The 25425-nt window shown below is 37.9% G+C and overlaps 1 protein-coding gene across 1 annotated transcript in view; it reads left to right on the top strand.

Moving 5' to 3' along the window:
* The window catches only part of JARID2 (jumonji and AT-rich interaction domain containing 2), a 265514-nt gene that overhangs the window by 110773 nt on the left and 129316 nt on the right, over positions 1-25425 (top strand). Inside the window, exon 2 of the mRNA XM_063298933.1 lies at positions 18639-18771. Coding sequence (XP_063155003.1) covers positions 18639-18771 — 133 coding nt within the window. The remainder of the gene's footprint in view (positions 1-18638; positions 18772-25425) is intronic.

Genomic DNA, 25425 nt, shown 5'->3' with positions numbered 1-25425 from the left:
TTAAGGAAGAGGCCTGTCAGGAAGCACAAAAGTCAGAATGACGATGGCAAGAAAGGGAAGAAGATATAGAGCCTGTACAGATGAAAAATGGGCGTAAAGGGAAATAAGCTCTGCTCTGCAACAATTCATCTCCTCCCTTGTTCAGTTGCCTATCTTGTTTTTTGCAGAAACCCCCTATTATGTCAATCAAATAGTTGCCTCTGTCCCTTGGGATCTCCTTAAATTCTTTAAATAATTTTGGCAAAAGAAATGAAAGAAAGAGAAAGAGACTTGAAGGAGCACATTTGTGTTATCTTTGTGAGTTGTCACATGAAAAGAGAATGGGGGACAGCAGGCCCTAACCAGAGTTCTTCGACCTAAAACTCTTTCAATGTGTTGGACTTAAGCAAAAATCCAGTATATATGGAGAGTGACAGGATATAAAAGGCCACTGCACAAAGGATTCATTGAGATAAAAATGAACAATGTTTTAGTGAGTTAATTTGAAAATTTACATAGCATACAAGCTGCATAATCCCTCTTCCTAGCTATTATATGCATTTTCTAGAGATAATTGCAGAAGCCGTATCATTTCAAAAACATTGAACTTGTTTTATGAAGAGGTGATCTCGATTGAAGAAACTCAAAATCTTGCCTACCTCTAAATGGTGTCCTTAGAAAATGATCTCTTTTAGGTAGCTGAAGACAGTTGCTTCTATGAGTAGTCTTCTCAGTATCACTTTAAACCAGCCATAGATTCCATAGTGGAGTGTTGAATCTTTAACTACAACTGCTTTGTTCCGCATCTTGGAACTAGATACCCTTGAGATATCACATGGCCTTTTTTTCCCTTTTGTTATGAAGGCCTTGTAAAGTTCAAACAACTAGAAAAAAGATTAAATAACAGTATAATTGGAAACATGGGAATAGTTTAGGAATGAAGCAAATAATGGTTAAATTTGTAGATAGATTTATAGAGCAGGGAACATTAATAGCTTTTCTATCCAAAAGAAGTATGATCCAAATGTAAGATGATTCCCACTCGCCCCAACAAAATAAAGCAAAAGGAGATTACACACACACACACACACACACAAACAGTACATACAGACAGACAAATAGAAATCCCACTTTCCCTGCCTTGTAAACCTTGCATTGCAAACTCCAAATAAAACCAGTCCTGGATGTTCTTGGTCCTCCTTACTATAAATATATGTGTAAATGTACTTGTACGTGCATTTGTATATATGCATATGTGTATATACACAGTGATCTGAAGCCACACCAAAAAAGGGCAGGACTAAGACAAATAGATCCAATATTAATCAAATTATTGAAGGTTCCTCCATTTATAAAGTTATTTAATTCTCATATTCTTGATCTCAAACACAAATGACTCATCCATATGCATGCACACCTGTTTTTTCCCTCTTCCTAGCAAAAACAGAGAAAAAAGAGGAAGGTGGGAAGGAAGGAAAAGTAGGGTAGAAAACTGGATGGAGAGAGTGGGTGGGGGAAAGGCAGCTGCATAAGGAAAGAAAGAAGATAACCATTTTAGTGAAATATGACTAGTTAAGAATTACCTACAAATACAAATATCCCTTTTCTCCAAATATCCAGCTTTCAACCAGTGGAAAATATTAGACTGAACTGGTAGAACTTGGGAAAGTTAGGACTCATCCATGGTCCCCTTATCTTTTTTATACCACCCGAACAGAACTTGGCTGTATTTCATGAGCGAAGGGTGAACATTGGCAGTGAGGCAGGAGAGGGCTTCCTTTTGCTGTTCCAACCCTGGAATTTATACCCATTTTTCTAGAATCCTTACTTGCAGGGTGGCATCTCTTTTCCTCCCTTTAAATAGCATCTTCCTGTGTTCTGCCAGTAAAAGTCCCTCTCCCCAATTTCAAATATAATTATTTGGAAGACTTCTTTTGTGTAAATTAGTAAGTATGCCCAGCTACCACCCTGAGTCAGTTAATAATTATCATAAGAAACTTGAAAATTGTCTTGATCATTTTCTGAGGTTCTTGCAATCTTCTTTACTGACTCTGTACATTTATTATATTCAATATTACATTTATAATCTACCATATCTCCTTCTCATTGTATTTGTGGGAACGAAAAGTAGATTGGTTATATATATAAAAAATTAGATTTAAAGCAATGATAAAAAGTACAAAAAAGTACAAAAGTACAAAAAGGAAAAGGAAAAAAAAACTAAAAAGGTGTGAAAAGACAAGAATTTTTTTTAAAGATTACATAAAGAGGTGACTTCTGACTTTTAACAGCAAGAATATACAGCGATTTCCATAATCAAACCCTTACTGTATATCAAACCAAACATTTCTATAAATCATTCCATTAGCACATATAAAAATCACTAAATGCTCCCTCCCCTTATATTAAAAGAAAAGAAAATATGTAAACCACCTAATCGCCCCCCCGCCCACATTTATTTAATTATTTCCTTCCCACCACTATTCTATACATTTCTGTCCACTGTAATAAAGATCAAGCTAAAAAGCGTATGAATTGTCTGCTGTTATAATCAATAGTACTACAGTTATAACAAACGTAAACATATCAAACCTAAAACCAAGCATTTATTATTATACTTTATTAATCTTAATCCAAATCCTAAAAAAGAAATGAAGTCAAACAAGTCTTAAAAACAATCCAGATAAACATTCTTAAATCCTTACCCCACTTCAAAGTAAACCAAAGCATTTACATATCTCCACAGTACACACAAGGCATTTTTCATAAAAAAAATTCAGACAGCCCAACTGCCCCCCCCTTCAAGTTCTCAGCAGAAAACCTCCTGTAGATAACAACCTCTTCTTTCCCATAACAATCCATCAAAATAGTTTGCAATTCGATCTGTCCCTTTAATTCCTTCAGCTCCACAATCTGATCATCTGGCAGTTCGACAGAAGCCTCAACCTCTCTGTCAGTAGAAACATTTCTATCATTGGGCTCTTCAACTTCTTCCACAACATCCCCAGCCAGATGACACATTTTAGAGCTGATGTTTTCTACAGTGTCCCGAATATCTTGCATAATAACTTGACAGGAATCGGAGAAAATATGTTTAAGCTCACAACAGAACTCTGGGAAAGTCTGCTTGAAATCTTCCATGTCTCAGGCAGTAGATTATAGCGCCCCCTAGGTACTTAACTAGTGAAAATAGGAGTTAATGGAAATTTTCTGAAAGATGATTACACAAGTGAAAGTATGCTAACAAGGAGCCCCCAGAAAAAGTGGCAGCAGAAAGCTGAAGATTCAAAATAGCAGATTCAATGTATAGTAAAATATTAAATTCTTCAAATTCAGTACAAAAATAATAGCAGGGAGGCAATTATTTATTCTCAATCCTCCTTAGTATTTGGATGAGAAACAAGCCAAAACTTAAAAAGATTTTCTTAAAAAAATAATTAAGCTCCAAGAAAACCTACTTCTTCTTGCTGTAGAAAGCCTCTCTTAGGGTACGCATACTAAAAAGAAATATAAGTTGGTGATTTAGAAATGGGGTGGCTGGTCTTAGTGTCCCTTTAAGGCCACAGTGCGGCTTGGAAATGGTGACGTCCCTGCTTCCCGGCATCTCTTGCCGTATTAGTGCGAACACTGTTTGCGATCCTCTGGCTGCAAGGCGCCATTGTGGAGGACAGATGAGATGTTTCTGAGCGATTTCTGTCCATGAAAACGCTCCAAGGCTTCAGGAAAAACCTGTCTGATCCAAAAAAACCTGTGTTGTCAGTTCTGCCCACGGATCCTGCAGGCACAGTCCGCCATATCCCCACCGGAAGTTTGATTGGCAAATGTATTAACTTATGCAAGAAATGGAACAGGCTCACATAGTGCACTTTTTTAGAACCAAAAGGCAAATGCTGCGTATTCCACTGAAGTACGGTAGCTACATATTCCTGTGCCATTGAAATATGAAAAGATACTAGGTAATTTGTCTCTGGAGGAGAAAAAAGACCTCTGCATTTCTGGAAACTTGAGATGGATGTACTCTTTCAGGATTCTTCAGACTGAATAAATCTTGTGTTCTATCCTTAGCTAGGCTTCTTTGCCCTTCAATCTATTCAGGCAGTATTTTCTCTCCCCGCTCTTCCTTTAGGGGTCTCCTGTTGTGTAATTCTTCCACCCCAGTTTAAAAGCCTGGCCTTCTGTCCCAAATAGAATTGGAATATAGCCAGAAAGACCTTATGTACTGTGGTCTAGCTGGATTACCAGAGCATTCAGATTTGGCATTGCTTTGACAAAAAGAATAGTATTTTAATGCTGCTGTATGCTATTTCTCTTTCACAAAAGGGTAAATGGAGCCACAAATGTGGATACGTGTATGGTACACTCTTAAAACTATCAAGCTTTTATTACCTGTGTTTCTTCAAAGGGTCATCTAGATGAGATATTAAATACTTCATGGTTTCTTTTATATTTTTGTTAATGCCCCAGGGCCTCCAAGTTGGATTGGGATAGCATCTGTTTAGGTACTGAAACAGCACCAACATGCAAGATGTACTTAAATGTTTCACAGTCTAGGCTGGCTTGGATAGAAGATGGCTTGCCATGTATTGAATTACTTCTTAGCTTTCTGCAGCATCTTTCTCATCAGCATTCAAAGGTGGGGTGCTGGGCTAGCTGGACTTTGGCCTAATTTTATGTCAGTTCTTCTCTTCTTGTGGGATGTCTAATAAAATTTAAATACATTGAATATTGATCTGGGTTTAGAGCCCAAGGGTAACTGCTCTGAATGAAATTGTTTTTATCTAATGGACATCTGGTCAACACTGTGTACCACATGACCACATTATTACCTAGCAGGCATTCAAAGCATCTAGTGGCAAATCAGTGTGATTGAGCAAATCATTTGAATCTTGACCAATGTTTTAAACTTTGGATTAGTTATGAAATGGAGATACAACTTTGGATAACTTCTGTCACTCAGTTTTATTTCTCAGAACAAATAAAATGGCAGTAAAACAAGTACCTCTCATGGCTATCTTGGTGTTAAACCAAATCAAGAGATTAATGGAGGACATTCAGTGTTATATATGGAATGTGGAATGGATTGTTTCTAGCTTGCTTTATAATAGCACTGGCCTTCCTATTCTTGAAAAGTAAAAAAAGACAAAGAATAGTTTTTGTGTTCTCACATGACACTTGCAAAAAATTGAAGTCTCCTGTATATAAGGTTTGTTGCTTATAAATATATAGATAGAATATGATTTGCACATATTGTACAGTGAAACCTTGATTTAGCAGATCTTGATGCAATAGACTTCAGATGCAACAGGTGAAATTACTGTTGTATTTATGCCATTTCACATTACATGCATAGTAATGTCATCATGCAGATGACATAAAATGACACATATAATTTGCATAATGTACATAATGATGTCACTGCAGATGACTTTTTCCTGATTTAATTGACATTTGGAAATAATGAACATCTCTTCCCCCAATTGGTCAATTAAATCAAGTTTTCACTGTAATACATGATTCTCATAATTTATAAATGTACATTGAAAGAGTATAGTTTTTCAAGAATCTCTTAAACTTTTCTTCAGAGAGATTAATAATAATAGGCAGTAAGCTAGTTAATGCAAACTGTTTGATGCTTTCTACTTCTTTCTAGATTGAATGCCTATTAGACTGAATGAAAAGACCATTCTGTCAGTTCTTCCGAAGTACTAAAAAAGGGAACGTTAGACTAATTAATCTGCTTTTGTGGAGTTAAATTGTTTATATTTTAGTTCCTCATCCCCACATAACAACAGGCTTAACACAATATCACATTGCCACTTAAAAACATAACAGACCCACTGTAAACATGAGGTTCAGTGAACTCCCATGCATTGGCTTACATTTGCTCTGTCTTCAAAAAGAGAATAGACAATCGATGGCATGCTTCCAATTGGGTGGACTCTTGAAGAGTATTATACACCTTCCACTCCATTCTTTTAAAATATGACTGTACAAATTGAACTGAATTCAGGGGAGAGTAAATGTTTTTCATTATCTAGAATGCAGAGCAACTTGGCAAGAGGAATTTTGTAAATAGTATGTATACTGAAACTTTAGAAGAGAAGATGCCTCAAAGCTGAAATGATCAGTTATTTTATTTGTGCTTTACACTACAGTAAATTACTCTTGAGTCCTTCAGCTACTAAAAAGTTTCCACATAATTTTTCTTAACCCATACAGATACTTTTTTCTAATAGCCACTTTTATAAATACCCTTTATGCTTTATAGCTGCAGCTGAGAGTTGTAGAACAGTAACATGTCTTGAGATAAGGTAGCTAAAGGTCGTGGTTCATCTAGGGTAGCCAGCCAGCCAGTCATTGTTCATGATCACCACTGGCCTATGATGAAACACAGTCTTACTAGGGGTAAAGCCTCGAATGTGACTGTGTGCACTTAACTCTGAGTGAATCTGACCATTTTACTGAATTCAAGACAGGCTGCCATCTAAGGATTGAATTTAGTTCTGAGACGACAAATAAAAGGTCCAGCATAGTATTTTCAGTGCATTCTGGGTTTGTGGAGTCTATGGCCAGCAAAAACATCATAGCAAAAGTAACATAGATTCAGTGCCAGATTTATATTTGCATACTACCTGTACTACAGTGTGGGGTTGAATTAGATTTCCTGGTGTCCTCCATCAGTGTTCCAAAGATGTCTCCTGATCTAGAGTGGAATGTTAGCACATCTGCTATTTGTTTTTGGAAAATATATTCCTGATTCTATCAACAAAAGGTTTTCCTCCAGTGCAAATACTGTAGCAAACAACCCTTTTGATTAGGACCCCTGGAATCTGTAGTTTAACTTTAAAAAGCCAAGTGTACATTTGCTAATTGAGTGAATATATGATAAAGGTATTATTCTGAACTGGTGGGGTTGTCCTACCAGCAATCTAGTTGCTGTATTTGGTACTGTTGCAGCTTCTGAATCATCTTCAAAGGCAGCCCTATGTAGAGTACCTTAAGGGAGTCCAGCTGAGGGGTGATTAGGGTGTGAGTTGTCAGGGGTTCCCAGGCCAGGTAGAGACCTAACTGGCTCATCAGCTGAAGCTTGGGGAAGGCCTTCATTTCTTTGGCTACCACTTGTTTCTTGAGCAGGCATTGAGTGTCCAGGAGGATCCCTATATCACAAACTATCTCCTCTGGGAGAAGTGCAACCCTCTCCAGAGTCACCATGGGGACTGATGTTATTGGGATGCTCAGATGAAGAGCAACTCCATCTTGTGGATTTAATGTGAGCTTCTTTCCAGGTGTCTTTGACTAAGATAATCGATTCCATTGATGGATCTCAGGGCAGCTTCATCAAAGCTAGGAGGAATGTTTAAATGATACAAAATTTATCTGTTCCCATGGGGAAGTTAATGGTGTCTCAGAAGGAGGAAACATTTGGTCTCTTTTCCTCAGTGTGCTATTGCAAGGAATATTTTGTGGCTGGATATTCTGGAAGATGCAGTCCCAATATCTCTAGGTACCTCTGGCCAGTAGGTATACTCATAGACTCAGCTAGGTAACCACCTATTGTGGCACCATTAAGGAGATACAAATTTAATACCACAAATGTTTAGGCCAAACACAAACCAGCATAATTTCCTATTTTGTCCTTAAATTGTCAGATAAAAAATGGTGTTACTTCATTATCACAGGAAGGAAACAGTGAAACGCAATATACAGCAATTATCATGCCCACCTCCCCCAGTTTAGTGTTAAAGTCTCCAACAACCACCAAGTGCACTTGTGGGTAAGAACACTGCAGGCCTTTTATATAGATTTCAAGTTTTTTCTACACAGATCTAATCTGTGGGTGTTGATGAAGGGGTGGTATATAAACATTTATCAACAACATATAAATTTTATTAATATATTAACGCCATAGTATAGTGCCTGCATGATAAAAGGGTGGTGATTATAGCCTGGATTGATAAGAGATAAGCAAATCCAGACCTTCAGAGAGTCTGCCTTCTTCAGCGCCTGGGAGTGCCCTTAAGATAATGCTGCAAAACCAACCAGAAAAGGATCCTCAGACAGCCAGATCTCTTGTGAAAACAACAGATCATAATTAATGACATACCTGACAGATGAAATATATTTAAGTCTGGCTTTCCAACCAGAAATGTTTCATCAAATCAAAGTTTGAGGGCAGTGCTGAGGTGGAAGTCAGTCTGTTTTCTGATACATATAGTCCACAAATATTGTCCGGTTGCCATCGTTAACTGAATCCCACTGGTCGTTAGGTGAGGACCCACCCCACTCCAAGCCACTCCTGTCTTCATCCCTCCTGGCCCTGAGCCTTGGCAAGATTCTTCAACTCCCCCTGCCACCTATCTCCTCCCCCACCATCTCTGCCCTTTTGGCCACCTTGCACTCCACCGCCTCTGCCGGCCTTGCCACCCTGCACTCGCTGGCCCTGCTGCCCCTGCCAGCCTTACTGTCCCGAGCTGACCTTCCCTGTCATCTTCCTGCCACTGCTGCTGAGGTGTGCCCTGCCTGGCCTTTTGTGAGGCAGCTGCTGGCCGCACCAGGCCTTCTTCCCAAGGCTGCGCTTGATCCTTGTCCAAACCACGTGAGGCCTCGCGAGGTTTTAGAAGCCTCAGAAGCCTTCCAAAACCTTACGAGAAGGCCTCACATGATTTGGACAAGGCCACATGTGATTTGGACAAGGGACAGGCGCAGCCCTTGGAATTCTTCAGGCAGGTGTCATCGGCCGCCACAGAAGTTTGTTGCATGTTATATCCCAAGGTGATTGGTATAGAGCAGGTTGAACCAGTGTGGCATCCTTCATTCACAGAGTTCCACTCCTTGGAAGAAAGTCTACCGATTTGGTAGTGATGGAAAGGCACTTTCTTTAATTTGCTTTTGTAAAATTATTGGCTGACTTTAAATTGTGTTTTTAATATTGCCTTCATGTGTCATATGTTTTATTGTATTTTCTCCCTCTTAAATTTGTGTGTTGTCCCACTCCCAATGTTTGTCAAAATGTGGTAGATAAATTCTGGGGCTGTGTTTATATTTAATTTGGAGGTTCAATTCAAAGGAATGTGCAAATCAGTTTTTTCCATATTGTATCAACCCATGCTCTGGTTTTATTTGAAACATCAGATCAAATTTGATCAGCTTTTCAAATAGTTGTTCAAATTTTGCCTGATTTGTATAGACCTAGTACATACCACAAAGAAATAATAAAGACATATTTTTATACGTTCAATACCGTAGTTGTTTAAGTAGACATGATTGTTTATAAATATACTATTTTTAAACAGGAAATTAATTGATTTTAAAATTAATATTTACTTAAAGCTTTTTTAAAAAACAAAAGGGCAGCAGTCCTTTGTTTTACTGTCCTCTGTTCTTTATTGTATCTGAGAGCTAATTTGATTTTATGGCTATGTTCAGTCATTTTGGGAGTGGTTGTTCATGTTTAAAAATCATTCTAACAACCCCTAACGTACAAAGGATGTATCTTTTAAATGAAATTTATTCCTTATATCTTCTAACTATGTATTTTTTTTACTAAAAAATAACAAAAATTCCAAATATTTAATGCTGCCTTTGGGGGTGAAATGAAGAAAACATGGTCTGTTTTTGCTTTAAATCCAAAGAATAAGTTTATATTGAGTTTTCTGTGTATGTTCTATCCATTGTTTATACCTAGAAGACTGGAAACATAATTTCCTATAGTGTTCCCAGATTGATGTACAGGAAGACCTTTTAAATGCCTGTTTGTTGGGTATGTTCCTTGAACAGTATTTTCAGAGAGGTGATAGGAATGTTGATTTTCTGTTGAATTTTGTTTGATGGTGGCTTTGATACTCAAGAACCTGATATTAAAAAAACAGTTCAGGAGGTGCTTGACTGGGAAGTATCCAGGATTAGATCTGAAATTTGCCAGACACTCTAAGTTATAACAAACATGTTCAAAGCTATTCCCATATCTTATGAGCTCCCTCTTCTGATAAATTAAACACGTTATTCTGCATATGATTAAACAAATAGCATGGCTTGTTCTCTAGAGCTTCTTTGATATATCAGAGTCTTACTTTTTTTTTTTTTTTTTTTTTGGTAAAATACTATTTTAGGAAGTGTCAACACCATAATTTGTCTGAGCTAAAAAGTTTGAACATGGTCCAGCTTGGTTTGTACTAGAAAACAAGACCTCCAAGGCCAGTATTGGAGACTCAGCTGGGAAGTTGAAAAACGATCCTAGAAATGGGAATGCAAATTATTTCCGTACTGTAGTCAACCTAATGGTTATATCCATAAAGTTACCAAGAACTGAGCTTGATTCAAAGGAGACTGAAGGATTCCTTTGAATCCTTAGGAATCTAAAATCTGATAATATGTTAACAGGAAGACACTGGTAGCAAAAGCTATGGTGCTTTCAAATGAAATTATCTCAGTACAGTATCATGGTGAAAGGATTACACTTCTCTTGTAAGTGAAGTAACTAAAGATTTGTTTGTATACTGTGTGAATTATGTTACAGGCTCCTTGTTAGAATAGTTTATGAACATACAGGAATGAACTGATCTCAACATCTTTTATATATTATTAAACTGACCATGTAAGCATACTGTATTGAATATTGCTGGTTGGTCACCAAACATTTATATTGTTTTGCAACCGGAAGAGCTTCAGTCTGATTTATTAGGTGGACAGGATCAAAGCAAAGAACAGCAGCAAAGAATTTTGTTTCAGTTAAAATAGGAAATAATAGATGAACTGGTATATGTTGATATTGTATCGATTAGTTTTTAAAACTTAAGAATTCCATTCACACAAAAACTACTGCACATTCTTCTTGCATCTACAGAAAAGAAGACCTTTCATTTTAATTCAATATTTAAATCACACATTTTATTCAACTGAGGCACCAATATTTCAGAAATATGTTTTGTTTCAGTCTTCTTTTTAGTGTCTCTGTGTTAGATTGAGATAGTACTGCCCTAGAAGATGGATTGTGTCTTTCACAGATCACTAAATCTTCTGATCAGTGTTTTTCCAATAATAATTTTTAAATTATTTAAATCTAGTTTTTATTCTGGCAGTAAAACAGTGCCAGTACTTGTGTCCTTTCCACATCTTAATTAGTTTTTAGGCTCATTAATTACATTCTGGAATCTTTGTTTTTTAGGGTAATTCTATGTTCATCACATCTTGGATAAATGTTCTTTCTCCCCCCCTCCCCAGTATTAATAAGAAATTGTAGTTTTAATTGATTCAGAATTATGAGTTTAAATGTTAAAAGTGTTAGATCTATAACAGTTCTTATATTAAAGTTCCTATTATCCTGTTGCTTGGTTATATTGCTAACATCTGAGCACAAGTTTTTTATTTGTACAATTTGAGCATAGTTCCATTTTAATAAAAGGGACGTGGTGGTGCTGCGGGTTAAACCGCTGAGCTGTCGATCGGAAGGTCGGCGGTTCGAAACCACGCGGCGGGGTGAGCTCCCGTTGCTCGTCCCAGCTCCTGCACACCAAGCAGTTCGAAAACATGCAAATGTGAGTAGATTAATTGGTACCGCTTCGGCGGGAAGGTAACGGCGTTCCGTGAGTCATGCTGGCCACATGACCCGGAAGTGTCTATGACAACGCCGGCTCTAAGGCTTAGAAACGGAGATGAGCACCGGCCCCTAGAATCGGACACGACTGGACTTTACGTCAAGGGAAACCTTTACCTTTTTTACCATTTTAATAAAGGCAGAAATTATACAGTGATAACATATATTTATTTATTTAATTTTTATCCCACCTTCATTATTTTTATAAATAGCTCAAGGCAGTGAACATACCTAATACTTCTTCCTCCTCCTCTTTTCCCCACAACAGCAACCCTGTGAGGTGGGTTGGGCTGAGAGAGAGTGACTGGCCCAAGGTCACCCAGCCAGCTTTTGTGCCCAAGGCGGGACTAGAACTCTCAGTCTTCTGGTTTCTAGCCCAGCACCTTAACCACTAGACCAAACTGGCTAGGAGTTTATTATTAATTATTATTATTATTATTAATTAACTATTAGGAGTGGTTGCATAGCCACGATTACTTCCAAAAGTAGGAATGGATAGACTAATAATAAACTTAGATGTGCTATTGGCTTTCAATCTAACTTGTTTAGATACGGAAAACTTACCCATTTTTTAATTAATTTGATCTGCTCGTGCACAACATGAATTTGGAACAAAGGAGCAGTGTGCACAGCATATTCATTCCCAATCCAGATGAAATAAGAAATCTCATCTCTTATATGAATGCAATTCTGAAGTTCTTTTATATTGACTATAATAATGTTGCAATTTTTTCTAGAGTAGTAAAAAAAACAACCCTACCCCTTCACATTTTAATTTATTTTTGTTTTCATGTGTATAAAAATAACCCACAACTATAACTTTTTGATCCTACGTACATCTTACACTTTGAATTCCTTAACCCTAGTTGAAAGTTCAGGAGTACAGCCTCTACCTCAATCTGGCTGATATTTCTGTAGCATTATTGTAACAAATACGTTATCTTATTTATGTTTTATGTTACGTTGCTTAATGTTTCTTTAACAAAATTGTATTGAGCTAATTTAACCTATGGTTATTAGGTGTGACTATTGTTAACTTGGGTTTACTTAAAATCCCAATTTTGAATCCAAACTGCAAACTCTGTCATTAACAGGTTATTATTGGTAGTGGTATAATCTTTAATTAAAGATAGATTAAAGGTGTATGTGGCAAGGATAAGGAGAGAGAAGAAAAACTGGGTTCAGAGAATACATAATCTAATGTTCTACTTTTTAATTCTTTGCCCATGGTACAGAATCACATACATTACTTGTGAATCAATTCTTAGTTTGACATGAGTATTTATGTGATACTATTACTTATAATAGATCCAATAGAAGAGAATATATATAGCTCAGAGTTGAACTGTAGAGCCCTTGGTGCTCTCTGAGCTTGGTTGTTTGCTTGCAGATGTTTCATTACCCAACCAAGTTATATCATGGACCTCATCAACTTCTGCCTCACTACCTACTTTCAGTTTGATGGACAAATATGCAAATATTCAAGGTGCTAGTTGGCACCTTTAAAGCCCTTCGTGGCTTCGGACTGGGTTACTTGAGGGACCGTCTCTCCCTAGTCATTTCTACCCATCCAATCCCGTCAGGCTGAATGGGCATGCTTCGAGTCCCGTTGGCTAAGGAATGCTGGTTGGTGGAGCCTAGAAGATGTACCTTTTCTGCCGTAGCACCCATCTTATGGAACATTCTCCCTCTGGAGATCAGGATGGCCCTGACTTTGCTGGCTTTTCATAAGTCCTGAGAGACCTGGCTCTGTACCCAGGCCTGGGGCCCCAAGTGTGTACAGGGACCTGTTTCGTGGTTAATTTAGTCATTGTGATGGCTGCTTTATTCTCAGCTCTATGTATTTAAATGTTTGCATTATTTTAATTGTTTTTATTTTTTAAATTTTGTTCGCCACCCAGAGTCACTTGGTGAGATGGGCAGCCATACAAAATAAATAAATCAATCAACAAATAAACCAACAAATCAGAGGAACACCCATGGGATCACCACTCTCAGGACTCATAGCAGAGAGTGTAATGCAGTGTCTAGAAACTATAGCACTTGCACACATACAAAAGTATGGATCTGGTATGTAGATGACACCATCATAATGAAAAAGGAACAACTAGAGAAGACACATGAAACAATCAATAACATCTTCAGAGGAATAAAATTCACAAGGGAAAAAGAAAACAACATGGTACCCTTCCTGGACATCCTCATCAGCAGAGCAAATGACGGCAAATTAGAAACTCAAGTCTGTTGCAAAACAACTCACAGTAACCAAAGTTGCAATCCAACCTCCCACAAGAGGAGCTGTGTAAGGACTTCTGGTGGGGACATGGTGGACTGAACAGCTGTGCCTGCAGGCTTAGCAGGCAGAACGGACAACGCAGCAGTTTTTTGAGCTCAGGCACATTTTTCCTGAAGCCCAGGAGTGTTTTTCCAGAAAAAGGAAAACACCTGGAATCACCCCATCTGTCCTCTGGACAGCTGCTTGCAGCCAGAAGATCGCAAACAGCATTCACTGGTAAGAATAGTCAGGAGGCTGGGATGTCACCGTCTTCCAACCTGCACTGTAACCTTAAAGGGACACTAAGACTGGCCACCCCATTTCTAAATCACCCAATTTATATTTTTTCTAAGCACACATACCCTAAGAGAGGCTTTCTATAGCAAGGAGAAGCGGGTTCTCTTGGTGCTTATCGTTATTTTTGGGATCAATTTTTTAAAAAAAAAAATCTTTTAAAGTTTTGGACTTTGTTTTCCCTCCAAATATTAAGGAGGATTGAGAGTAAATAATTGTCTTCCTGTTGTTATTTTTGTACTAAATTTGAAGATTAGCATTTTCCTACATGTTGAATCGGCTGTTTTGAACTTTCAGTTTTCTGCTTCTCCTTTCCCTGGGGAACCATTTATTTCACTTTCACTTGTGTAAACACATTTGGAAATTCTTTCATATCTTCGACTTTTGCTGGTTAAGCTCCTAGGGGGCACCATAATCTACTGCATGAGACATGGAGGATTTCAAACAGACTTTCTCTGACTTCCATCAAGATTTTAAACATATTCTTTCTGATTCCTACCAAGTTTTTATGCAAGGCATTCAGGACATTGTGGAAAATATGAGGTCTAAAATGTGTCATCTGGTTGGGGATGTTATGGATGAAACTGAAGAATTTAACACTGACAGAAAGGTCTCTTCTAAGAGTGAGATTGGGGCTTCTGTTGAAATGCTGGATGAAGATCAAATAGTTGAAGAAATTAAAGGGAGAGATCGAGTTGCAAGCCATAAGTAAAATTGATCTTCTGATGGAACGCCATGGAAAAGAAGGGGTTATTATGTATGGGAGGTCTCCTGAAGAGAGGTCAGAGTTTTGGAAGGGGGCAGTAGGGCTGTTTGATTTTTTAAAGAAAAAGCTCTGTGCGCATTGTGGGGATACGTAAATGCTCTGGTTTATTTTGAAGTGGTGTAAGGGTTTAAGAATATTTATCTGGATTGCTTTTAGGGTTTGTCTGATTTCATTTATCTTTAATGATTTGGATTAAGATTATTAAAGTACAATAAAAAATAAGTGTCTATTTGGATAGTTTTAGGTTTAATATGATTAAGATTATTAAAAATTGTTGTAGTATCAAGTACAGTGGCAGATAATTTATATGTTTTTTAGTCTGATCTTTATTATAGTAGATAGGAATGTATAGAATAGTAGTGGGAAAGAAATAATTAAATAAATGTCATCTTTGGGGGGGGAATTGATTAGGAGGTTTATATATATTTTCTTCTTATAAGGGGAGGGAGCAACTGTACTTAGTGATATTTATAATGTGCCAATGGAATGATTTATAGAAATAATGTGATTTTGGTTTAATATAGAGTAAGGAATTGATTATGGAAAATTTTTGTATATCCTTGCTGTTAAAAGTCACCTCTTTTTGTAATTTTGAAAAAATTTCTTGTGTTTCTACACTTTTTAGTTTTTTTTCTTTGTAGTTTTTTGTTTTTCTGTAGCTTTTATCTTTGCTTGAAACTTAATAAAATTCTTATATAAAACAAGAGGAGCTGTGTAAGAACATTATTTAGACAAGCACAAATGCACTGCAGCAATCCACAATACCAGAAAAAGAAAACAGATCACCTATACAGCATCTTCCAGCAAAATGGTTACCCACGCAACTTTATCAAAAAGTGCCTCACCACTCAACCCACTACAGCACAACCAACACAAGCTGTGAAAAGGATAACGCTGCCATACATCAGAAACATCTCAGAAACAACCAAGAGACTGTTACAACGGCATCACTGTAGCACACAAACCAATTAAAGTTCTCCAAAACACCTTAAGTAAACCAAAAGACCCAGTAGCCCAAGAAGAAAAAACAGGGGTCACCCACAGCATATAGTGTAAGGACCGTAACAGCTACTGTGTAGGACAGACAGGCAGAAGACTAGCAGAGCACATCCAGGAACACCAACTAGCAGTCAGAGGACAAGGTGAACCATAGTTTCAACTGGAAAACTGTAAGCATTCTAGATGAAGCTAAATCCAAAAATGCTAGGGATTCCTTGAAGCTTGGCATTCAGGCAAATCAGCCATCAACAGACACTTAGAGATAAACCACATTTATACACCATTCAAAAGAGACAATAACAAAAGCTAAGAAGGAAACAAGACCAGAACACATCCTCTACAGCAGCCAACACCCAGATAAACAGGGATTAACACCAGACAAGCAATCAAGCAGTAAACAATGCCCTAATCAAGGAACTAGGTAAAGGTAAAGGTTTCCCTTGACGTAAAGTCCAGTCGAATCCGACTCTAGGGGGCGGTGCTCATCTCCGTTTCTAACCCTTGGAGCCGGCGTTGTCATAGACACTTCCGGGTCATGTGGCCAGCATGACGACTCGGAATGCCATTACCTTCCCGCCGAAGCGGTACCTATTGATCTACTCACATTTGCATGTTTTCAAACTGCTAGGTGAGCAGGAGCTGGGACGAGCAACGGGAGCTCACCCCGCCGCGCGGTTTCGAACCGCCGACCTTCCGATCGGCAGCTCAGCGGTTTAACCCGCAGCGCCACCGCGTCCCTCAATCAAGGAACTACCAAGGAGAAAACCATACCCCCACCAAAACTGGCAGGGCAAGCTACTGTACATAAACAGGGAGCAAACCCCACACTCACTAGCACTGATGATGTTACCTAGTCAGGTAATAAACCATCGGCAAGCAAACAACCAAGCTCAGAGAGTACCAAGGACTCCACACTTGGACTCCATACTTGGACTCCATACTTAGAGTATTACAGATGGCAAGTATTAAGCATTTCTCATAGAACTAAGAGATTTCGGCCATTCCATATTTGTACATTTTACAGAAGCTGCTCATACTGTTCATTACAGGATGCACTCTTAGTCTACTTTCCATCTTTTAACAAGTTGTGATTGTGATAGTTATTACATTCTGAAAACCTTAGCTTAATATTCCCTTTTAGCAACATGAGAGCCATAACAGTTGTATCCCTTCTCATTCCCTGGCTCCTCACTGGCCAACATTAATCTAGTTTCTTATAGACTGATGATTTGAGGTAATGCTATGGGGATTCCTCCAATGTGGTCTGTGGCTTCTTCCGTGCCACGAGAGTAGCTCGAATACTTTTCATATAGTGGTCAATTTTTTTTAGCCCTATTATATAACAAATACTATTTGTATTTGTTAACTGAAGCTGTTTGTTATTCTTAGCTTGTGAGGGCTTGGGCTTGTAGCTACTACCATCTTTATCAACACTACTTTTCCCATTGACTTTTTAAAAATGAAGTGATTGGTTCTGAGTAGCATAACAGAAAGTTTTGATAGGACATGCATGCCTTGGAAAGTTTTCTGCAAATGCTATAATTTTGGCTGGGATCTGCATATGTTTTATGTTCAAAGCAATCTAGGCATAATGTTCTGTCATTGCAGCACAGTAGTGTTTCCCTAGTGTGCAATGTAATCTTCTGCCAAATTGCTAACTTGCTTTGCTATTACTATCTTGCTCCCTGTTTTGCTTTTCCCACAATCAAATTATCTGTCATAGAAGTGAAGATAAACATTTGTTCTTTGTCTTCAGTAACTTGTTCTGAGCTTTAAATAGCAGAGATGCCACTAACTTGGCTAATTTCTTTAAAAAAAGGATGTTATACTGTAAACTGATCGACTGTGTTTGTCATGCAGCATGCATAAGTTCTTGCCTTCTATAATGGATCACTGATACTGGTGTTTTGATTTCTCACTGAACTGGGGCACTGAGTTGGGATATTCTTTCTGAAATGAAGGTCATCCAAAAACCTAATCTTCTCATTTGGCCGTTGTGCAGCCCTTGAAAAACACTAGGGCAAAGAACTCTTTTCCAATAAGTCAACAAGCAGAGAAATGACAAAATAACAAAATGCTGGGGGTGGGGTGGGGATTAAAGGCTACTTCATACATGAATACAGGTAGGAAGTATGGGTCACTGTTTATGCTGTAAGAATCATGTAGCTATTTTGCTACAGTCCATAAACTGGGGAGCAGTTGCCAATCAAATTAGGGATATTGATACTACAGTATGTATATCTGATCTATAAATAAAATCTGTTCATAAAAGACTAGTAGAATTAGTATGCTTCAAGAGTATAAGTAGATAATGGTATCACTGAAGAAAGAAGAGTCTCTTTCTTGTATAATGACCTTGATGGATGATATGAATAGGAGAATGGGAAAAAATGGTGTAAAGAAGTGAAAGAGTGAATAAATGAGAATTAGCAGATTAAAATACAGAATGTAAGAAATAAGTCCTTGAAGCCAATAAAACAGCCCAAGGACTCAACGTTTCTTTCAAAAATTAAATATAGGATGATGATGATGATGATGATGATAGCATCATTATATGTATTTATTTTTGCATTTTAAAAAATCCTCCTTTCTGCTAGAAACTTTAGTATTTTAGCCTTCTAATGATACTAAGGTTCTTTTTGTTTTGCTAAAGCCTCCATTTGGCAGGAAAGTAATGTTCATTTTTAGATCCTTCAAGTGAATTTCTTCTCTTGCTTCTTTTGTCCCAATAGGACGATAGTGATGGAATTCCTTGGTCAGAGGAGAGGGTGGTACGAAAAGTCCTTTATTTATCCCTAAAGGAATTCAAGAATGCACAGAAGAGGCAGCATGATGGCATTAATGGGAGTCTCAAAGGGGTAAATGGTAAGTCTATTCTTGGGAAATGGGTTTTGCTCCAAGTTGAAGTGCATTGTTTTGGAGTCACAGTAGGGAACTGTGTTAGTGCCTGGTTTTTATCTTCTTCTACTGTTGTGGATAGACTCACTGTATTCTGCAATGCTATGTTTTGAGGAAGAAGAAATATTTTGAATATTTCTCCTCCTCTTTCTCTTCTTCTTTCCTCTAATTCAGTGTTTCTCAGCCTCAACCTTAAAAGATGTGTGGACTTCAACTCTTGGAATTCCCTAGTCAGCATGTTGAAGCCCACACATCTTAAAATTGTCAAGGTTGAGAAACACTGCTCTAATAGATAAATCGTTTTTTTCCTAAACAAGGTACTGTGCCACAATTAATAATTAAATGAAGAAATTTTATGTCAATTCCAGGAAGCACACTGTGAGGGGAATTTTAGCACACGTTTGCCCACTTAGAAATCTAGGAAGGCAGTGGAGTGGCTGTGATAAAATGTTTTTCATTGCACAGGGAATGATAGATAACTGGTGTCTTAGGTGGCATTATGACCATCATGGTAACTTAAAATGTCTTAAATTGCTGGCTGCATTTGAACACACTGAATATTACATAGGGACCATTTTTGCCCATTATGTAAATGTTCCAAACTGCTTCTTTCCTATAGGAGTTGGGCTTCAGTTCAGTAGTTAAGTGGAAAATGCATTGCTCATTGAAGATTATATAGTTTCAGTTTTGAGTGTTTTGGGATGAATTGTACTAGATCATCTGCAGGATCTGACATCAGATAAAAAAACTCCCTCTGATTTCTCTGTCAGATAATGTGAAATATCAGTCTGAAAGGTATTCATGTTTTAGTAGTTAACCACGCTAATCTGCCAAGAGAATTAAACGAAACAACTTTACCTTTCTATTTTATGTAATATATATGCTCAATTGATCTTTTGTCAAACAGTATCTTTAAGTTTCTGGTTCCATTGTGGCTATTTTCTATCATCTAGAGGGAAGGGCAAATGTTTGAAGGTGCAGTGCACAGCAACTGTGTATTAGGAAGCTTTGAGAGAATGCCAAGTCACAGAGCATGACTGAGACAGCATCTGGTATCTCCCAGAGTAGATTTGACCCAGTTTTCTCTCTCAGAAATTCTCACACAGAAAATATATCAAGAACAGCATTCCTCCCCAAAATGAAATAAAATTTGCTGACTTCCAAATGTCACAGTATGCAGCTTTGGTGGGGTTTTGTGTATGTCGGTGTGTGCTTTTCCTTTTATTTGCAGAACATGTTGATGTTGGTGATGCTAGTTAACTTTTGAGCCAGTTTTCTATAGTGGTTAAAGGCATTGGACTAGAAACCAAGAGACTGTGAGTTCTAGTCCTGTCTTGGGCACAAAGACAGTTGGGTGACTTTGGGCCAGTCACTCTCAACCCTAGGAAGAAGGCAATGGCAAACCACTTTCAAAAAGAAGAAAACTGCATGGACTTGTCCAGGCAGTCATCAGGAGTCTGAAATGACTCATTGGCACACGCAAAAGTTTTTTTTAGGTCCCCATACATAGTATTGCACTTTCAGCCTGAACTGGTTTGTGAGATTGTGGTTGTGATGATCAATAACTGATGTGTTGGACTTCAGCTCCTATAATTCCTGACTATCATGATCACAAAGAGTTATGGGAGCCAAAATCTAAATACATCTGGAGGATACTGCCTAAGTGAATGTTACTTCATCACACATTTGCTTTACTGTGAATTTGCTTTGTTCCCTTGAGAGATTCAAAGCATACAAAAGGGGTTGGCAACTTCTGAGAAGTCAGCCTTTCAAACTTCTGGACGGCACAGGTAGCCAAGTTGTGACATGATGCCATCACCAGAAGAAGTGTGGCTAAATTTTGGGGATAGGTTTTAAGATAGGGAATGTGAGTAGGAGGTAAACTATTAGCATTCTCATTCTTAAATCTCATCAGATTTGAAACATGCCTTCAAGTCATACCACCCAAATTGAGCTGGTTTGTTATCAATTTTTTGCAGCACAGTTTTAGTGTAATGTGGGGCCACAAATAGGGTGCTGGGGCATTGCAAGTTGCCTACACCAGTATATAGTCATTATTTCATAGTTGTTACATTTGCTGCAATATTCATATTTTATTAAATAAAATAAGAGGATATTTGTGTATAATGTCAAGGAAACATCTGTGGCATTTTACAGGTTTCCTAATTTTGAGGAGCAGGATAACACATCAGTAAATCCTGGAGAATCTGTGTTCTATTTTTAAATGTCGCTATTTCTGCTATGATATTAATACACACAGAATTTGGGACTGTGATGATCAGTTTTTTAGAGGCCCCTTTGTAAGAGTGAATCTCATTCCCATGAGACTTACTTGCTTTCTACTGTTGCTTTAGACATGAAATAGATGGCTGTAAAAATGAAATATAGTCTGTAAGTATCCTTGGCTTTTATTCATAAGGTCATATTTTGTATCTTCTCAGCAAAGTAGTTCATAAAAGAAATCTGTTTTCTTCAAAAACAAAAACTGGTCTTGTGTATTAACACACCACCACTTTGGTCAAACAATAGGCATATCCAAATGTCACATGTAAAGCACACATAACATTATTTTTATGTTCTTGTTTTAGGAGGGCTTTAAGTTCATTATATACACCAAACCAAGCTATGGGTTGAACTAACCACAGTTAAAAAGTCAGATATACCATATTTTAGAAATACTTGCCTGATTTTTTTATTGTGTTGAACAGTTACTGTGGTAAAGTCAGTGGCATCTGGAAGTGGAGTTGTTGCACTAACTATATAATGTTAATTAAAAAATCATACCAACATAATGGCTTGCAATCATTTCAAGGCATGGTCTGGAGTCTGCATATGGTTGAACTACTTTGGCGTCTGCCTGGCTGCTTCTGTATAGTATGCTGAGCATCTGAAATTATAGACCTGACAGGAGTGACCCATCCAGTTCTATATAATTAGAAAACAACAATTATGTATCGCTTGTGAATTCTTAGTGGCCAAAGGTTTACTGCTATGCTCTATCACTTAGATGGCATGATCTGCAGCTTGACATCATGGGTTTGCTAAAAGCTTTGCTCTTCAAGGTGTTATCCTCCTGCTTGACAAGTAGAGAAGGAAGAACAAGCCATTTCAAAATGGAAAGTAGTCTAGCTTACATTTATGTGTGTTAGCAGGCTATTTTGATACGGAGAATATTGATGGTGGGTCAGGTTCTTACCGCTTCCAGAAACTTTACTGTCATTTGACACTATTGTCCTTATTCTTTCCCAGAAAGGTCTGAGACTGGAGTCTCAGTAGCAAAAATGCCAACATGTGAGGTGCATACCATTTTAAATCAACCTATTGAATGTTTCCACATAGAAGATAAAGGAAGTGAATAAGATGCAGCAAGAATTATTGATTGGAATATTATATCTGCATGGTTACTGTTAAAGTTATTCTAAGTCTTTGGGAGACACCTGCTGGGTTATTTATGCATTTATATATTTATTATTTTAAAATTTTATAAGGCTGCCTATCTTACAAATGAACTCTTGACATCTAAAAACAATGAGCAAAAACAATGTAATACATAAATCAAGCAAAAATCAGAATTAAAAGACTCATAATAAAAGCCAAGATGCCATTTAACAGACTCAACCATACAAACCACATCTATATTGGCCTCATCTATCATCCTGACCTAGCACCTGAGGAAAAAAGCCAGATCTTCGCAGCTTTCCAGAAACCAGGAAGGTCAGGCTCCTCCTGATCTCAGCGGGGAGGCTGTTCCTCAGAGAAGGCATGACTCCTTGGCCCCACAAGATGACATTTTTTAATAGAGGGGACCTAAAACATACCCACCCTTTAGGACTTGGTGAGAGAGACAGAGACCCGTGGAGATAGGCAGTCCGCAAATAACGTGGCCCTGTGCCATGCTGAGCTTTAAAGATAATAACCAGCACCTGGAATTGCACCCCAAAGCGTAACGGAAGCCAGTGCAGCTCACGCAACAGCAGTGTAACCTATGTAAATCTCAGTGCACCTAAAAGTGCATGCACTGCTGCATTGTGGACCCGTTGAAGCTTCCAGGTGTTTTTCAAGGGCAGCCCCCACCCCATAGACTGCATTGCAGTAATCCAATCAGGAAGTAATTAAGGCAGGAGAGCAATGAGCAGGGCCTCCCGGTCCAGGAATGGTTGCAATTGGCACACAAGGCAAATTTGTGTGAAAGTCTCCCTATCTACAGCTGCCACCTGCTCTTTGAGCAGGATCTGTGAGTCCAGGAGGACTCCCAAATTGCACATCAACTCTGAGGGAGTGCTAGCTTGTCTAGAGTTAAATATCAAAAATCTCCAGATCCAGGGGGCCCCCACACCCAAAGCCACTCCAGCTTGCTATGGTTGAGTCTCAACCTGTTACTCAAGTCAGAGGAAAAAGACAAGGCTTGTAGGGGATTGTTTCTGCCGAACTCCACCTGATCCAGAGCAGTTTGGCAGAACTACTGGGAAATCATGTGCTTGTTTTGGGTTTGTAAAATAGTACAATTTCCTTTGAGTACACATCCCTAATTTATAGTAACAGAGAAATAATGTGAGGTTGCCTGAGAGACATTTGTTGAAACATAGAGAAACCGAACAACATGAAGGCATGGGAAAGAAGTGGGAGGAGAGGATGAAATGAATTGCTACATGGGCCAGCCTGGACCTCAGGAACTAAATACCAGTACAATGGAATATAATGTGTTTTTACATTTTCCTAATGTTTAAAAAATTTATTGCCATTCTAATATACCCTCCTTCAAAGCATAGCATCAGTTGTACTATTTCATGAGAAAAATGTGATGTACTCTTTTTTATACCAAAAATCTGCCCTTCAGGAGTATCACTTTTGAATGCTATGAGGGGGAAGGGGGTGCTGCTAAGACAGGAATAAAGAGAAACAAAGAAATCAATTCATCTGCATGATCAGGGTTTCTAGAGGTTCATTTCTAAAAGAGCACTCCTGGAAGGAAAATTTGAAGCAAAAAATTATTAATTTTTGCTGATGCACTTTTATAAATTGTGAAATTGTGAGCAATGGCACAGTTAATTCCAAAATTCTAAACTTCATTCCTTTGCACCTCAACATATTTGTAGACAATGAACAGAATTAAAAAAGCAAACTTAAAATTAATGTCTGTGCTATAAGTTGTAAATAAATGTAAAGACCTTTCTAACACTTCCTATTCTTCCTTTACTTAACAATGCTATAGCCTGATGCATAGCTTGAACTCACATTTTAAATAAAGTGGATAAGCACTGTATTAAGTGCATCTAGCTACAAAATAGTAAATGTGTTTCATAGAAATGTATTTCTCTTTAGATTTTAGGATTTTAAATGTTAAGACTTCCCAATTGCTAAGAAACTTTGTTTTGCCTAAAGAAAGTGTTAGAATTAACCTTCAGATTTTTAAAATGGGATGAGGGTAAACCTTTGTTTATTGGTCTTAGAAAGCTGTGTAATCTGATATTTCCAACACCTACTTGTCACTAATTCATTTAGTCTGCAGTCTGCTTCTTGAAACAGCCTAAATGGCAAACTTCCTACTCAGAACATCTGGAAGAAGAGGAATAATTACTACTACTAGTAGTAATAGTACTACTACTACTAGTAGTATTTTGGTTTCTTCCTTCATCCTCTCCTTTTGGTATACTGAGCATGGTGAAGAGTTTTGGAGAACTTTAAAAAATCTATACTTTTTTGTGATATTTTGTGGGGTCCTAATTAAGTTATAAAGAGCCAGTTTGGAGTAGTGGTTAAGGCATCAGGCTAGAAACTGGGAGACGGTGAGTTCTAGTCCCGCCTTAGGCACAAAGCCAGCTGGGTGACCTTGGGCCAGTCACTCTCTCTTAGCCCTAGGAAGGAGGCAATGGCAAACCACTTCTGAAAAACCTTGCCAAGAAAACTGTAGGGACTTGTCCAGGCAGTCTCTGAGAATCAGACATGATTGAATGGATTTTTAAAAAAATCAAGTTATAGAATAGCCCAGCTGTAGTATTCTTCCATCTTTCTCCCCATTGACCATGTTTTGCTTTGATTTGTTTTGTACTAGAAAGGTCTTTGTCTCTTAAATAAGCCACAAATTTGGGGTTTTCTCCTTCTCCCTTTCAGTAGCTGTTCCTTGGTTCTCATAATTTTCTCCCATATTGTAACACTGAACTCTACTGCAATCATATGCTATTTCAGGACTCACAATACCAGACTAAAGGGTGTGATTGATCAATCTCTGTTCTTTATCTAGTGTTTTTGCAAATCTGTTTCAAACTCCAGGTGTAAGATCAGTGTGAGTAATAGCCATAATTAATGACAGTACATTATCAAACTTATCATTATGGCTGCATTTTCAACTGTAGAAATTTCATTACAATAAGATATAGTTTGTTTTAACTGTAGTTTGTTGAATGAGTCAGCCTTGAGTACTATGCCATGAAATACATGAAAGCTTATGCAATCTATTGTTTTATTACCATTATTATCCCTTGTAACTGGAACTTTGATTTTGTCAGTGAATCCATGTCTAGTGGAAGTAATGGACTTGGAGGGAGGTAATAAATTAAATACTATGGTGCCCTTGGTCATGAGGTAGACAGATTCTGAAATAGGAATTGAAGATATGCATAT

This window comes from Candoia aspera, chromosome 3 (assembly GCF_035149785.1).
Source record: "Candoia aspera isolate rCanAsp1 chromosome 3, rCanAsp1.hap2, whole genome shotgun sequence".
NCBI lineage: Eukaryota > Metazoa > Chordata > Lepidosauria > Squamata > Boidae > Candoia > Candoia aspera.
This window is presented reverse-complemented; position numbering and strand designations above follow the sequence as displayed.